This window comes from Carassius gibelio, chromosome B14, assembly GCF_023724105.1.
Source record: "Carassius gibelio isolate Cgi1373 ecotype wild population from Czech Republic chromosome B14, carGib1.2-hapl.c, whole genome shotgun sequence".
Classification (NCBI taxonomy): Eukaryota; Metazoa; Chordata; class Actinopteri; order Cypriniformes; family Cyprinidae; genus Carassius; species Carassius gibelio.
Window position 1 is genome coordinate 2860133 of NC_068409.1, and position 18159 is coordinate 2878291.

At 39.2% G+C, this 18159-nt stretch overlaps 1 protein-coding gene across 1 annotated transcript in view; it reads right to left on the reverse strand.

Moving 5' to 3' along the window:
• The window catches only part of limch1b (LIM and calponin homology domains 1b), a 224617-nt gene that overhangs the window by 48192 nt on the left and 158266 nt on the right, over positions 1-18159 (reverse strand). The window contains exon 8 of the mRNA XM_052573775.1: positions 281-650. Within this exon, the coding sequence (XP_052429735.1) occupies positions 281-650 (370 nt within the window). The remainder of the gene's footprint in view (positions 1-280; positions 651-18159) is intronic.

Here is an 18159-nt window from a genome sequence, read left to right on the forward strand (position 1 = left end):
TCTATTGACTGCTGTATATAAAACCCCTTCAATATAGTTCTTGTTACCTCAGGGGATGAGGGTAGTCATCAAAAAAAAAAAAATTAGTGCACACTTAACAGTGCCACTTAAAGCACTGCTTAAAAGCAATTTGAGATTTAAAAAATATTAAATTAATGTGGATAGCTCGAGATTTTTACTTAAAAATCAGTTTTATCTCTAAGCTATAGATATTTGAATCAGTTATAAAACCTCTTAAAAAGTAAAACTCTGCAAGGAGAAATGTTGAGCTGGCTTAAACCTTATCTGTTCTCATTTCAGCAGTAGCACTGCTGTAAGCTTTTGGACACCGCGAGGGTCCTGTCACATCTCCCACGAATTCATCTGTGCAGTATCCTGTCACTCGTTCTTCAACCATGGATGTAAATTTGGCCAAGGGAACTGACTGCTGCCTCAGGTACTGCAGTGGGTTTAAGGAAGCACTCAAAGAAAAAGAGTGACGGGTGGGGTCAGCCGACACACTCCTCTCCAGAAGCTTGGGGAGTTTGAGGCACTCAGTAACTGCCTCACTGATGGTAAAACGCTGGGCATAACGCTGCAGCACAGAAGCTGCTTCTTCTGGTGTGCGGGCGTTCCAGTATGCTTCTTGCAGCTCCTGTTCACGACGCTCCCTAGAAGACAAAGAGAAACAGTGAAATTACACTAAAAAATATATTCACCAAATAAGATCCACTAGCTTACAGAAACTATGATCTAACGTTCAATGACACTTTTGATAGCAATGTTACAGTACACCAAATTACTGACTTTAATGGCACTGAAATTAACACTACTACTGACTGTAATCCCATTTATAGTGACGTCATTTATAGTTACATTACTAACAGTAAAGGCCATTGAAAGAAACTATTACCACTATTGACAGTAATAGCACTTACAGTAACATCACTGACAGTAACACCACTGACAGAAAAATTACTTACATCACCACTGACTGTACAGGTGCATCTCAATAAATTAGAATGTCGTGGAAAAGTTTATTTATTTCAGTAATTCAACTCAAATTGTGAAACTTATGCATTAAATAAATTCAATGCACACATACTGAATTAGTTTAAGTCTTTGGTTCTTTTAATTGTGATGACTTTGGCTCACATTTAACAAAAAACACCAATTAATTATCCCAAAAATTTTGAATATGGTGACATGCCAATCAGTTAATCATTTCAAAACACCTGCAAAGGTTTCCTGAGCCTTCAAAATGCTCTTTCAGTTTGGTTCACCAGGCTACACAATCATGGGGTAAGACTGTTGATCTGACAGTTGTCCAGAAGACAATCATTGACACCCTTCACAAGTTGGGTAAGCCACAAACATTCATTGCCAAAGAAGCTTTGACTTGAGTGCTGTATCCAAGCATGTTAACAGAAAGTTGAGTGGAAAGAAAAAGATGCACAGCCAACCAAGAGAACCGCAGCCTTATGAGGATTGTCAAGCAAAATCGATTCAAGGATTTGAGTGAACTTCACAAGGAATGGACTGAGTCTGGGGTCAAAGCATAAAGACGTGACAAGGAATTTGGCTACAGTTGTCATATTCCTCTTGTTAAGCCACTCCTGAACTACAAACAACATCAGAGGCGTCTTACTTGGGCTAAGGAGAAGAAGAACTGGACTGTTACCCAGTTGTCCAAAGTCCTCTTAACATGGATTTTAGAGATACTGTTCTAAGGGACTTTATTTCCCATAGATGGAATAAGCAAAAGGAAATTATGCGAAAGCATCGCTATTCCTGTGAGAGGTGAATGCTATCTACAAACTCACTGTAAATGGTGAAATACTCACATCCCCTCAGTAGTCCCACAAATCCATAACAATGAGCACAGCAGAGTGCATCCAACTCCCTCGAGAGATGAACGCATCTTCACCACACACACACAAACACTGACGTCATGAACTGTCGCCGGCCAACATGTTGTTGGTATTTTTTGAATGTATGCTTAGACACAGGTCACGACAAGGTGTTTCTATGTTCGACATAGTGAACCCTAGAGGATGCAGTTCATAATTCCCTTGAAAGGGAAACATGATTTTTGAAAGGGCTAAATTTATTCAGTGACAACAAGCAGTGAGCGAGTCTACAGATCGCTTCATAATGGATTTTAATTGTCTAGCTAATCACTCTGGATACAGAGATGCACACAATAAGTGTGCAAAAAAAAAAAGGAAAAAAAAAAAAAGGACATTGCATTCCTTGACTTATTTATAGCTAATGTGGCAAGAGGTTTGTGTATATAGTATAGACAGGTCAATATGGTTATATATGGTTTGGATGTAACAGCAGTGCCAGTAATGCAGTATTATCAGGGCAAGTTCAACAGACTAAAACTTCGAGAACAAATCCTCCAGATGCCCGAAGGGAAAGTCATCAATTTAAAAGGGAAAATCACAGTGACCCTTATGGATAATAGTATAGGTACACGCAGGGTTGCCTTCAGGTATGCACTTGTAAGCACTATGCATACCATGAGCACTCTGACTGACCTGAGAAACATCTTCTGTGTGAATATTTCAGCTTTATTATTATTTGTGTTACGTATTTCTGTCAAATGAACCAGCGATGCCAATCATTTGGGATTTGATAATTACTTTGGGTACAGTTCTCTCTTTTCTGGGAAGTGGCCAAATGTATTTGGACCACTCTCTTACTAAATCATATAGCCTTCACCTGACCACTGATCTTAAAAAAAAGAAGGGAGCTTGAGGCAAAAATGCCACCAGATTGGACAAAACCGGCACTGCATAATTAAATTAAATCTATTATAGCTGTTATGAATAAAGTGAAAATGAAAATTGTTGATTGTGGTATAAAAACTAGATCTTCTCATAATGCATCTTATTCCTTTTTAAACATTTACTGTGTTGTGCATTATAACCAATCACACATGATTTTGTTGAGATTATTAATGCAATTGCCAATCAGAGGCATTCAGATTAGACATCACTGAAATGTTGGAGTTTTGCTCATTGAGCACATTTGCTGATTAAATTCCTGGAGATGGAGTGAGTGTAGAGTACAACACTGTGCTAAAGCCAAGGGCAACACCTTTTTCTCTGTAGAGTTAGAGTTTGGACTTAATTAACTGGGGCCCAGGTCAGGAAGCAGACAGACTGGCTAAACCAACTGTCAACTAGCAGCCTCATGCCACAGGATCAGCTAATTCTCAACACAGAGACTCTTTCACCTAGATATCACACTTTAGAGACTGTGTCTGTTCCCTGAACTTGGAAATACAAAAAAAAGTCCAAACCAATTTAAGAGTAACAATTGAATTTATGTTCAACAAGTGACGTTGAACTTCTACAAGTGACGTGTAGAAATTCTACTTCTTGTTACAAATATGGTAGAACCAACACTTTTACCACAAAAGACTGCTTTTTAAGTTATCTTCCTGATTCATCCAAATTCCTTATCATATCCAAAACCTCAGAAGAACTTGATGATGTAACAGAAACTATGGACTCTCTCTTTTCTAGCATTTTAAATAGAGTTGCTCCTTTACGCTTAAGGAAGGTTAAGGAAACCAGTATGACTCCATGGTATAATGAGCATACTCACACCCTAAAGAGAGCAGCCCGAAAAATGGAGCGCAGCTGGAGGAAAACAAAGCTAGAGGTATTTTGTATTGCTTGGCGGGAAAGTAACCTATCCTACGGAAAAGCATTAAAAACAGCTAGATCCGATTCCTTTTCTTCCCTTTTAGAAGAAAACAAACATAACCCCATGTATTTATTCAATACAGTGGCTAAATTAACAAAAAATAAAGTCTCAACAAGTTTTGACATTTGCCAACATCACAACAATAATGACTTTATGAACTACTTCTAAAATCGATACTATTAGAGATAAAATTTTAACCATTAAGCCATCAGCTACAGTATCGCATCAGACAGTGCACTATCCCAGCTAACAAAAACGAGTTGTCAGAACGTTTTACTAACATTTCCCTTAAGTTATGAAAATGTTAATTCGGAATGTTTTGCAACCGTTGAGAACGGCAAGATTTTTTAATGTATTGAGAACATTTTTGTGGGGTTTCTGTGAACGTTACAGAAACATTCCATCCAACCATTTTAAAAACCTTACGAAAACGTCATTACTGAATGTTCTTTAAATGTTTAAAATTAGCATTTTCTTAATGTTTTAGGAACGTTTTTTATAGGTTTATGTGAACTTTATAGAAACATTCCATTCTATCTTGAAAATGTAATGAAAATGTTATTAGTGAATGTTCCTCAAATGTGCATTTTTGTAATGTATTAGGAACATTTTTTGTAGGTTTATGTGAACGTTAGAGAAACATTCCATTCTATCATCTTGAAAATGTTATGAAAATGTTATTAGGGAATGTTCGTTAAATATTTGAAATTTTCCTTTTTTATATGTATTAGGAACATTCTTTCTTGGTATGTGTGAATGTTATAGAAACATTACATTCTATCATCTTGAAAACATTATGAAAACATTATTTCCAAATGATTTTAAACATTCCAAATGTCCAGATTTTTCATCTTGTTAGGAAAATGATAGGGGAAAAAAATGCTGAATGTTTAAACGTCATAAAAATATCCAAATATCCTCCAAACATTACCCTGGGAACTTTTTTCATAAACAAATATAAATTCAAACATTTGGTAAAATATTTCTAATTATATTTGTCAACACCAAAAACTTTAAGGTAATTGAGTCTCGATCTCATTTCAACGCCAAGATGGTTATGTCACCACAATGAGAACACTGAGCCATCAACGAATGCAGTCTCAGCGTGCTGGAAGCCCAGACACGTGACACAGCGATCGTGGCCATCATGAGGAGCGATGTATCGATCGCACACAGAAACACAGGCAAAATGACATCTTTGAAAAAGACGCAAATCGACCCTTTACTCTTTTGTGGAAGGAAAAAAAAGCTCTTTCAGAGGTGTTGAAGCGCTCAGGGGAATGTGGGAGCTGTCGCAGGAAACCCAAACGAACCGCCAGACCAACACCAGTGACTCTTGCTTGTAGCTCTCTGGTGAAAGCAGCAAGCGATGTGTTTTGCTCCGAAGCGAAAGCTTGAATGCGAGTTGCTCGCGCTGCACCTTATATACCCGCTCTGTGAGGTGGAACTCGCGATGCAAATTCCGCGATGCAAAATACTTTGTGTACCATTGGCTCGTTTTGTACCACTCTAAGGTGATTGGGCTCTCGGGCAAGATCCCATTCGTAACGTTGAACATGACCGACTGAAAGGTAACTGCATATTTCTGTAGCAGAAATGAGTCGAACCAGACAAATTAAAGAGTCTATCAGAGCTGTGTGCATTGAAACGAGAGCCAAACTCCTCAGATAACCAACCAACCAACTTGTTCACACAACAGCTTTCAACATTAACACCAATAGAACAATTATTGACAATTTTAATTTGAAGAAGAGATTGTCAAATTTATTGTTCGTGATTGAAATGCAACGCTGGACATCACATGTAAACCCAGGAGATCAAGTTAAATACTTGCATTGACTTCCCCCACCCAGCAGAACCAGACTGAAATTCCTAAGGGGGAAGGGCTTTAAACCTTTGTCTTCACAGAAAAGTCCCTTTGCCAGAGAATGGCAAAGAAACTGCTTTTTGTACATTATATATGGACCAGAATGAACTCAAAAGGACTTATAAATGAATCATTCCATTGCTTAACTCCATATTCATTTATGTGTAACCCACACATTTGACTATCATGTATAATCACTTATTGTGTATGTCTTTTGATAACTATAGGATACATAGTCATGTCTAGTATTGATATAATCTAATTTTCTTGCTTGATATTGTCCTGACAATCATTTATTTGTAAAATATATCATAATCGTGTTATAGGAATCATGTCCAAAATTAGATCCTGCGAGGCAGGAACCACATGCTTGGTAAGATAAACAAATGATTTATGATACACCCCCCCCCCCCCCCCCCCGAGCCAAGACCATATCTGATTGGTCAAGGCAACATTTGAGGGGTGGCCAACAAGGAAGTTTAAATACTTTGGACATCATGAAATTTTGCTTTTAGTCTGCTTTTAGTCCCTAGCTGCTGCTATTAGCCATGTCGACTTTTAGTTCCAGCCTTGCTCGTGCTATCAGTCATGCTATTAGTCATGTCTGCTCTTAGCTTTTAGCTTGTAGCTTTGCTACCTAGCTTTAGCTTGTAGCATGTAGCCATGCGGTTAGTCATCATTGTTCTTTGAGCGCGGTTCCAGCGTGCCTGCCTGCTGCTACTATGCCACGATGAGAAGGAACACAAGCCAGTCTCGTCAAACTTTATTTCTTTTCTTTTCCGTTTGAGAGTTTCGTGTTCTGAGTTAAGTTTTGTAACGTCGAGTCTCCGACGCCTGACCTCGGATGCCCGTTCAACTTCGACCAGCGCATACGACTCTGCACTTTCAGCCAACGCCCAACAACCACGGGCTTCCCAAGACGTCACTTCACTACTGAACTTCCAGCCAATCAGCGACACCGGGATACCTTTTTCAACGGGAGTCCCTTTCACAGGAAACGAAGGCAACGTATCCCCAGATATTTGTTGTGCTGGTGTATCTAATATAATTTTAGTCACATTGAGGAACCCACTGCAAGGGCTAATTACGTGATTGATGGTTGTTCATGTCTATGCAATTTAACGTATTGCTGTAAACTTGGAATTCCATATTTCCATTCTCTTAAACTCATCTTTTCCTAACTTTCGATCTTCCTGCAACTTGTGTGAATGTGTGAGTGCGTGCGTTTATGTGTTAGATTAGTTTATATGTCTTAGATTTATCTAATAAAGCCTTATTCATATTGAAAAGAGAAGTATCTTGTGTTTTGTGCTTACAAGTTAATGTCTTAAACTGCCGATCTTGTTACTGTGCTAATTGATAGTGTTTTCACTATAGTTTGGATATTAGTATCCAGCGCAGATTTGATGTTAAACGGCTCGTTCACTGAGCTGCAGGCGTGTCTCCGTGAACAGCCGTGAAACAGTGATTCTGTTCAAATTCCCTTTAAAATCTTAAATGATTCCCTTTGAGCTAAATTGACCTGTTTCCGTTACATTTTATTATGGTGGAGAATATGCGGGCAGTTTAATCTAAATTGTGAGCATAAACCAAGTTATTTAATCTTTGATTTTGCTAAAGGAATGAAAGATGAGAAGCTAGCGAGACGTGAGTGTGTTTGTGTGACCCGTGACGTAAGCAGCGAAGGAAATTTTTTTGTGTCCAGAGAAACTAGCACCGAGATTCAGATCTGCAGAAGGTCGCTATCGCTCTGCCCCACTAACTACAGCAGGAAGCTGCTATATCTGAATTAAGATAAATTTAACTCTATACAAACTGAGAGTTTAAGTGCCACATCGCAAAACCAACTGAAAGCGGTGTTGTTATTTGTACAGTGTTGAAATGAGCCGACATTTCATGTAACATGTTTAACTGTATTTGCAACAATGCAACGATTCATGTGCTAACGTTATCCACTAGAGTGTGTTTTGGTTGCCGTAGTGACGACCGTGACCCGGAAGCCTTAACGTATTTCCGGAGCAACTCTGAACTGTGCACGCGCAGCGCACTAGTGTAAACAAACTCCACGGTGTTGCTAAGCTAACGAAACCATTGCATTTACATTGAAGTCTATACTAAAGCCACTAGCCTCAAAGGTTAGCCGTTAGCATTACAATCCAGTGGATGAATAGTGTGTGTTTGGGCAACGCTGACGTGATTTAACCATTTTTAAACATCTTAACTAACACTTGTTAGTCTCATTCTCTTTTATTGCCCACTTATTTTCATTTTACTAGAAAGGGAAATACTAACTCACAATTATTAATTGTCAATTGAAATTTAATTGAAACATTAAATTTATTTTGAATCATTTAAAATTTCCCTCTCAGATCATTTCATATGATCTTTTATTTCTAGTATTCTCTTTTGGTCTTAATTATTTTAGGAATGAATAAGCCTTGAACTTTGGAAGTTAAAGTAAACTTATTCTTCCTAATTTATTTATTACCCATCTGAATATATGCTATTCAGACCTTTAATTATTTGAATGCGTTTTAGCCCTCTTCCTATTTTGGTTATACACTTAACCACTATTGTTTTACTTATTGATTTCCTCTTTTTAATTTCATTTTTGCATATTTTGCCCATTTATTAATTTTTCTAATTTTACTTTTTCTTACCATTTCTTTACTTTGTGTATCCTAGCCTGGTATCGACAAACCTGAGCCCTAAAAGGAGACATTGTTATCCCTCACTACGAGTTCAAATAAATTAGAAAGACAACTCTCTTTCACTTAAAGTTTATTTTGTTTGATTAGTTGTGCATCAACTAACACAACGCTCTCCTTGTATTTGAGATAACCGCTACTGAGACGTACCATCTCCGTCCTCTCTCTCCTTTTCTTTCCTCTTCTCGTTTTACATTTGTAGGACATGTAAGAACCATCAATCAATTCGAATTGAAGTAAATACACAATCGTGCCAAAGACGACGAATCATCCTTATGAATTTGATTGCAATCATCCTCTCATTTGTTCTTCCTAACCTCCCTACATTTGGAAACGCAATCCAAGTTTTAGCATCTCATCCAACGTTGAGATCAATTTAATAGAGATACGTGTTGAGCAACTGTCGCCTTCGCAGACTCCCTGGTCAGCGGTCCAACTGAAAGGTGTACGGTGTCAATCCTGTCAGACTAAGAAAAGAGATATGAGAATTATTATTGTATTCTTTTGTCCAAAGCAAGAAATATAATAACATTGTTTATGTTTTTGATAACATTTAATTGGAAAAAAATTATTTTCCTCATTTGAAAAACAGAAATTTTTGCTTGTCGTTTGAATTTGTTTTTCACCTCCGTCTCTCTTTTCCTCTTCCTCATTAGAGTGACAAAGTCTTTGCATCTCTAGTCTACTTAGACACCCTGAGACTAACACAGTCATCACCACATTTCACTAGTGGTTCACAATCACTGATACAACACTTAGTTGTCCCACCACATATAGGATTTTACTCCACACAGATCTGTGTCAGTCTCTCTTTTCCCCAGCGTGCCAACATGCTGCAGACTGCAGACCCCATTGCCCATGGGGAAGATGTAAACACTTTCCTGAGAGGCATGACAGACAGCCTCACTCCAAAGACATTTGAACTGTTATTATTTTTAATAATAATCCTAATCCTGAGAAGATTCCTGACACAAGATTCAAACCAGAACAACAACCACGAGGAGCTAGTCAAGATCACGAGCTCACTAAGCTATGCCTTCACAACCCAGCTGAACAGCTACTAGAGAAAGCCAAGCTAGACATCAGAAACAAGAACTCTGAAATCAGTGCTTTGAAAGACCACCTTGAAAGGTACAGAACTGAAATGGACAATCTGACCCAACAACTAGACGATACCAACGATGAGCTCTACATGGTCAGAAAAGAACTCCAAATTGCTTACAAGCACAAACAAGAGCCAAGGAAAGAGAAACCTCTCTTAGCCTCATCACTGCTGAGCAGAGCAGAGTCCCACTTCCAAGAACTGGCATATGATGAAAGGAGCGAAGGGCCACAACCCAAAACCTCACCTGCCTTCGCCACACAACCCTTTCCTGCCAACGAAAGAAAACCTCCCATCCAAGGCCTTGGAGCTGCCCACGGGATGACCATCAAAGACCTCAACAAGCTGTCTAAAAACATCAGCAGGTTCAACCCGAACTCCACAGAGAGCCCCGACATCCAAGCTTACCTGCGAGATATCGAATTTCACCTGGAAGTGAGGTCTCATGTGACTGACAGAGACTGGTTACACCTCATTAGAGCCACGTCCAGCTCCGAGGTACGAAACTTTCTAGATCGACAGCCCAGTCAAACAAAGTCAAACTACCAGCGACTTCGTGAGGTCCTGATTAAAGAGTTTACAGACCCAGAGTCTGAACATGGACTGTTAACTGCCTTGGAAACCAAACAAGGTCGTCAAGAGACTCCACAAGCTTACTACAACCGACTCCGACAAGCCTACTTTGGTGCACACAACAGCCCTGACCTTGAGGAGGATGTGAACTTCAAAAGCCTCTTCCTAAGAAATCTGCACCCTGGAGTCAGTCACCATCTAGGTGTCATGGCCTGTCCGAACTCCATGACCATCCAACAGTTGCGTGACCTAACACAGAAGGCCTATAACAAGCAGAAGGCCTCAAAGAAAGGTAACAAAACATCCACACTCTTGAACTCTGTCAACAAAGATTCAAGCCTTGCACTGGACGACACCCAGTGGCATCACAACACCAGAGTCTTCCATCAAGAGCACAGAGAACGTGACGCCCATATCCACGACCGCTTTCAGCCCAACTGCTGGAAAAATCCATGGGACCAGCCACGCTTCTCAAGAAACCAAAAGGATAAGAACATCTGGAAACCTAACCAGATATCCAAAGGTAATCAGCTGACTCATCCAAGAGCAACTCGTGTGGTTAAGCGACAACAAAACCCACCTCAGCACCACTCAGACATGCACAGTGCTGAGTATGCACAAGAACATGACCGCTTACCATTAGAAGACACGGAACAAGTCATGGAACAACTGAGAGAGTTCCTTCAAGACAATTTACATGCAGGTGACCACAAAGTTGAGTCATGCTCGCTGTGACCAGCAACAGAACGGAAGGCCGGTGATGACAAGCACCTGTTCAACAACGACCCAGAACGAACAAGTCTTTCACGGCCTACTGTTGATGAAAAATCTGAGGTACTAAAGGACATCAGCTCAGACACCTAACACAGTCACTAACAAACTGTCAAATTAACTCCAACTCCAAGTACCAAACTCCCTGTCTGTGCAACAGCAACCACCAGAGCACAGAAGGTCAGAAAGTCTGCTACAGCCAGAAGGCATCACAAGAAGAATGCAACATAGGAGACAAAGTTTTGCAACTCAGCTTCACACAGCCATGCCAAACTGCCTCCGACTGTCTGCCAAAGAACTTTCTGCCTTGCTGGACTGACCCCTCATTAGACCATGGACACGCCCTCATCCAAGCCAAGGATGCAGAGAGCCAGTCTTCAGTGACATGCTAGAAAAAGGGGGAGACAACACAGACTTGAACAGATCTGACCACACATGCACTACACCAGTAACACACAACATTACCTACACCCAGAGGTAAACACATCTACTGATAACACAGTCAACAAACATATTCTTCCCACAGGTAGAATATCCAACATTTAGTGTAACAAAGTTACACATACCCACCATGAAGAGACGTGCAGCCATCCTCACAATAGGTAGAACCCCTGACACTAAGTTAAGGTTCATGACACACTAGCTGCACCTGACATCCAATAGTAGTTGTAACCCATGCTAGGAAAACCCACAGCAGCCTTGTTTTGTTTTGTTCTTCTTTTACCTATCCTTCTCCTTCCCCTTTCCTGAGTAGGTGAAACGCCTAGACACCCTGCAAGGGTCGAAGGTCTGATATTAGGATTGACTCGCAACACCTAATATACGCCAGCCACTCTAAACTGAATGGAAGCCAGAGAGCTCCATGCATGATAGGTCAATTCATTGAATTGAAAATGAAATTACTAGAAAACTAACGGTAAATGTGTAAAGTAAGACAACCTAGAAGAACCAAACAAAGTTAACCACAAATTTGATTGATGAATCAAAATAAAACAACAATTTCCAAAACGATCTAAACTATCCTCAATGTGCTAAACTACATTGACTAATTGAACTTAACCATGTGTACCTAAATAACCTGATGCCTGCACCAATACAGTAACTGTCATGGAGGTGTTGTCTTGCTGTTTGCTGTGTTTGTCTGCTTCTTCTGCCTTTGTTTCTCCAGCGATCGACGATGTCTTCACCTAAACACCTCGCCGATCGAAAGGGGGATATATGTAGCAGAAATGAGTCGAACCAGACAAATTAAAGAGTCTATCAGAGCTGTGTGCATTGAAATGAGAGACGAACTCCTCAGGAAGTCATAAATCAGTTCTAGTGCCACAAGAACCAAGCAAGATAACCAACCAACCAACTTGTTCACACAATAGCTTTCAACATTAACACCAATAGAACAATTATTGACAATTTTAATTCGAAGAAGAGATTGTCAAATTTATTGTTTGTGATTGAAATGCAACGCTGGACATCACATGTAAACCCAGGAGATCAAGTTAAATACTTGCATTGACTTCCCCCACCCAGCAGAACCAGACTGAAATTCCTAAGGGGGAAGGGCTTTAAACCTTTGTCTCGACAGAAAAGTCCCTTTGCCAGAGAATGGCAAAGAAACTGCTTTTTGTACATTATATATGGACCAGAATGAACTCAAAAGGACTTATAAATGAATCATTCCATTGCTTAACTCTTAACTCCATTGCATATTCATTTATGTGTAACCCACACATTTGACTATCATGTATAATCACTTATTGTGTATGTCTTTTGATAACTATAGGATACATAGTCATGTCTAGTATTGATATACAGTAATCTAATTTTCTTGCTTGATATTGTCCTGACAATCATTTATTTGTAAAATATATCATAATCGTGTTATAGGAATCATGTCCAAAATTAGATCCTTTGGACACCATGAAATTTTGCTTTTAGTCTGCTTTTAGTCCCTAGCTGCTGCTATTAGCCATGTCGGCTTTTAGTTCCAGCCTTGCTCGTGCTATCAGTCATGCTATTAGTCATGCCTGCTCTTAGCTTTTAGCTTTTAGCTTTGCTACCTAGCTTTAGCTTGTAGCATCTAGCCATGCGGTTAGTCATCATTGTTCTTTGAGCGCGGTTCCAGCGTGCCTGCCTGCTGCTACTATGCCACGATGAGAAGGAACACAACCTAGTCTCGTCAAACTTTATTTATTTTCTTTTCCGTTTGAGAGTTTCGTGTTCTGAGTTAAGTCTTGTAACGTCGAGTCTCCGACGCCTGACCTCGGATGCCCGTTCAACTTCGACCAGCGCACACGACTCTGCACTTTCAGCCAACGCCCAACAACCACGGGCTTCCCAAGACGTCCCTTCACTACTGAACTTCCAGCCAATCAGCAACACCGGGATACCCCTTTCAACGGGAGTCCCTTTCACAGGAAACGAAGGCAACATATCCCCAGATATTTGTTGTGCTGGTGTATCTAATATAATTTTAGTCACATTGAGGAACCCAATGCAAGGGCTAATTACGTGATTGATGGTTGTTCATGTCTATGCAATTTAACGTATTGCTGTCAACTTGGAATTCCATATTTCCATTCTCTTAAACTCATCTTTTCCTAACTTTCGATCTTCCTGCAACTTGTGTGAATGTGTGAGTGCGTGCGTTTATGTGTTAGATTAGTTTATATGTCTTAGATTTATCTAATAAAGCCTTATTCATATTGAAAAGAGAAGTTATCTTGTGTTTTGTGCTTACAACCCTTACGAAAATTAACCATGGTTTTACTACAAATAAAACCAAAAAACCATGGTTACTGTTGTTAAACCATGGTAACCACAAACTAACCATGGTTTTGCTATATAGTTTAACCACGGTATTTGTAGTAAATCTGTGGTTTTACAAATGGTAGTCAATACGCCAAAAAACCATGGGTTACTACAGTTTTACTATAATAAAACCATGGTTATTTTTTGTAAGGGAAGTTCATGTCTTAAACTGCCGATCTTGTTACTGTGCTAATTGATAGTGTTTTCACTATAGTTTGGATATTAGTATCCAGCGCAGATTTGATGTTAAACGGCTCGTTCACTGAACCGCAGGCGCGTCTCCGTGAACAGCCGTGAAACAGTGATTCTGTTCAAATTCCCTTTAAAATCTTAAATGATTACCTTTGAGCTAAATTGACCTGTTTCCGTTACATTTCCATCTCAAAAATATATATAAATCACGGCCTGTGCTATCAATGTCAAATGCCGAAAAATGAATCCATGCATTTATGAGCTCAAAGTTAGATTATTTTAATACTTTATTGGGTGGTTGTTCTGCACGCTTAGTAAACAAATTACAGCTAGTCCAAAATGCAGCAGCAAGAGTTCTTACTAGAACAAGGAAGCATGACCATATTAGCCTGTCCTGTCAACACTGCACTGGCTCCTAATCAAACATCGATTAGATTTTAAAATCTTGCTTATTACTTATAAAGCCCTGAATGGTTTAGCATCTCAGTATTTGAGTGAGCTCCTTTTACATTATAATCCTCTATGTCCACTACGTTTGATAATACCTAGAATATAAAAATCAATGGCAGGCGGCAAATTCTTTTCCTATTTGGCGCCTGAACTCTGGAATAACCTACCTAACATTGTTTGGGAGGCAGACACAGTCTTGCAGTTTAAATCTAGATTAAAGACCCATCTCTTTAACCTGGTTTACACATAACAGGAGACCAGGACAACTAGAGCCCCAGATACAGATCCCCTGTAAAGACCTTGTCTCAGATGACCACCAGGACAAGACCACAGGAAACAGATGATTCTTCTGCACAATCTGACTTTGCTGCAGTCTGGAATTAAACTGCTGGTGTCATCTGGTACGAGGAGAACTGGCCCCCCAACTGAGCCTGGTTTCTCCCAAGGTTTTTTTATTCATTCTGTCACCGATGGAGTTTTGGTTCCTTGCCGCTGTCGCCTCTGGCATGTAAAGCCCTGCATTTCGGGCCATTTTTGGGTTATCCTTCTATTTATATTTTTAGACATTAAATAAAAAAATGAGAAGTCGACGTCGACGATAGAAAAACAAACATAGAAAGACATTTCATAACCTCATAACTTTCATTATCTGATAATTCAACTCATTATAATTAAACTGACATGACAGTCTCACGCACATACGCACGCTTTTCCGTCAGCGCGACCCATGATTATACTTCACTTATATTCACTTATTGTAGTAGTAGCTATTATAGGCCTCTAAAGTAATGTAAATGTAAACAGCACGAGACCCTGCTACCGCAACTGTCAAGACTGGCTCGCTCTGTGTTTAGTGTCCCGTCAGCAGCAGCAGAGAACGTGTCTTCAGTGCAGCGGGAAGAGTGATAGAAGAGAGGAGGACTGGGTTAAAACCTTCCTCTCTGGAGGCTATTCTTTTTCTCCACGATGTTCTGTAAGAGACTGTTCTAACTTTTCATTCGACTGGACTTTATTTTCGTTTAACTGTTGGAAACTAATGGAAAAAAGAATGGACATGTTCTGTGGTGCATTTTTGAGGTAAGATAACCTGCAAGTTTGTTTTTAATTAATTTAATTTGTTTAGATTGTAGGCTATTTCTCATTTCGTTTGCGAGCGCTGTTGCGAGCCTGCCTCATTTTTTTTTTTTTTTTTTTTTTACTCACTGTGGTTTAATAAATAAACATTTATTAAACTAACTGTCTGTGTGATATGCTTGAAGTGTTTTGTATATGGATTTTATTGTAGCCAAGTAAAGTATTAGCGTTAATTTGAGAGGCTTAATTTATTAAATATGTTTTAGGCTACTCGCTGTCGGCTCGGCTGTTTAACGTTAATCATCATTTAAAAAAAAAAAATGTTCCAAACATTTTTCTAAATTAACTTGATAAAGAAATGAAAATAAACATAACACAAAACTGACCCATTTTTTAATTGTTGCAAATAGGGCAGGCTTCCGCTGTGTAATAAAATAAATAAATAAAAACACGGGCTCGTGTCAAACACGGGCTGATAATTCTGATGAGCTGTCGGACACGGGTCGGGCTAGGGCTCGGGAGATTTGAGGCCTTTTGTGGAACTGAATTCAATGATGAACTGCCTTTAACTGTCATTTTGCATTATTGACACACTGTTTTCCAATGAATGTTGTTCAGTTGCTTTGACGCAATGTATTTTGTTTAAAGCACTATATAAATAAAGGTGACTTGACTTGACTGTTGATAAATTAATTTAAAAATGGCTATCCTTGTACAACTATGATCAGCTGTTTCTCCATTTTGGCTTAGCTTTCAATTTTGTTACAGGGCATGATGTGCATGAGCAGCGGTACACTTGCTGCTTCTGAAAAGTTTCTAATTTAATTTTCTTCCTGTTAGATTGTGTTTTATTTGCGTCTACACCTAAATAGCCTTAAACTTACCCTTTACAATTATAAAATACAAATTAATGTTGTAATGTTGTACAGTATAGGGATTGCAAGACTAGTGATTTTTTACTAGTCAATTTTATATTTAAAAAATACTTGAGTTACTCGACTCGTGGTTCATGCTGTTGTAAATTAAAGCACATCAAATAGTTTTTTTTTTAAATAAATGCTTATTAATGATAAACGTTAAGTGATCATTTGAACAAGACTGAATCCATTCAATGTGCACATTTTCATTACGCAGAACTCTTTAAGCGAGTCTATAATGTGTTATTGAAGTTCACTAAACAAATGTGCGCGTGTGCCGCACAAACCAGTAAAAGATAAAGATGCAAACATGTAGGACGAGTAGAAAATGTATCCGTATCTAAGATGATTATTAGCCTACTCTTGAGAGAGAACTGGTTCGGTTTTTGAGAGATTGAGACTCACAGTGCAGCTGTTTGATTGGTGAGTGCGCTGTGCTTATTCCATTCATTTGTAACATATCATAGCCTAAGGTTTAAATCATTGACTTATATATATATATATACAGTATTGTTCAAAATAATAGCAGTACAATGTGACTAACCAGAATAATCAAGGTTTTTCGTATATTTTTTTATTGCTACGTGGCAAACAAGTTACCAGTAGGTTCAGTAGATTCTCAGAAAACAAATGAGACCCAGCATTCATGATATGCACGCTCTTAAGGCTGTGCAATTGGGCAATTAGTTGAATTAGTTGAAAGGGGTGTGTTCAAAAAAATAGCAGTGTGGCATTCAATCACTGAGGTCATCAATTTTGTGAAGAAACAGGTGTGAATCAGGTGGCCCCTATTTAAGGATGAAGCCAACACTTGTTGAACATGCATTTGAAAGCTGAGGAAAATGGGTCGTTCAAGACATTGTTCAGAAGAACAGCGTACTTTGATTAAAAAGTTGATTAGAGAGGGGAAAACCTATAAAGAGGTGCAAAAAATGATAGGCTGTTCAGCTAAAATGATCTCCAATGCCTTAAAATGGAGAGCAAAACCAGAGAGACGTGGAAGAAAACGGAAGACAACCATCAAAATGGATAGAAGAATAACCAGAATGGCAAAGGCTCAGCCAATGATCACCTCCAGGATGATCAAAGACAGTCTGGAGTTACCTGTAAGTACTGTGACAGTTAGAAGACGTCTGTGTGAAGCTAATCTATTTTCAAGAATCCCCCGCAAAGTCCCTCTGTTAAAAAAAAGGCATGTGCAGAAGAGGTTACAATTTGCTAAAGAACACATCAACTGGCCTAAAGAGAAATGGAGGAACATTTTGTGGGTAAAATTGTTCTTTTTGGGTCCAAGGGCCACAGGCAGTTTGTGAGACGACCCCCAAACTCTGAATTCAAGCCACAGTACACAGTGAAGACAGTGAAGCATGGAGGTGCAAGCATCATGATATGGGCATGTTTCTCCTACTATGGTGTTGGGCCTATTTATCGCATACCAGGGATCATGGATCAGTTTGCATATGTTAAAATACTTGAAGAGGTCATGTTGCCCTATGCTGAAGAGGACATGCCCTTGAAATGGTTGTTTCAACAAGACAATGACCCAAAACACACTAGTAAGCGGGCAAAGTCTTGGTTCCAAACCAACAAAATTAATGTTTTGGAGTGGCCAGCCCAATCTCCAGACCTTAATCCAATTGAGAACTTGTGGGGTGATATCAAAAATGCTGTTTCTGAAGCAAAACCAAGAAATGTGAATGAATTGTGGAATGTTGTTAAAGAATCATGGAGTGGAATAACAGCTGAGAGGTGCCACAAGTTGGTTGACTCCATGCCACACAGATGTCAAGCAGTTTTAAAAAACTGTGGTCATACAACTAAATATTAGTTTAGTGATTCACAGGATTGCTAAATCCCAGAAAAAAAAAAATGTTTGTACAAAATAGTTTTGAGTTTGTACAGTCAAAGGTAGACACTGCTATTTTTTTGAACACACCCCTTTCAACTAATTGCCCAATTGCACAGCCTTAAGAGCGTGCATATCATGAATGCTGGGTC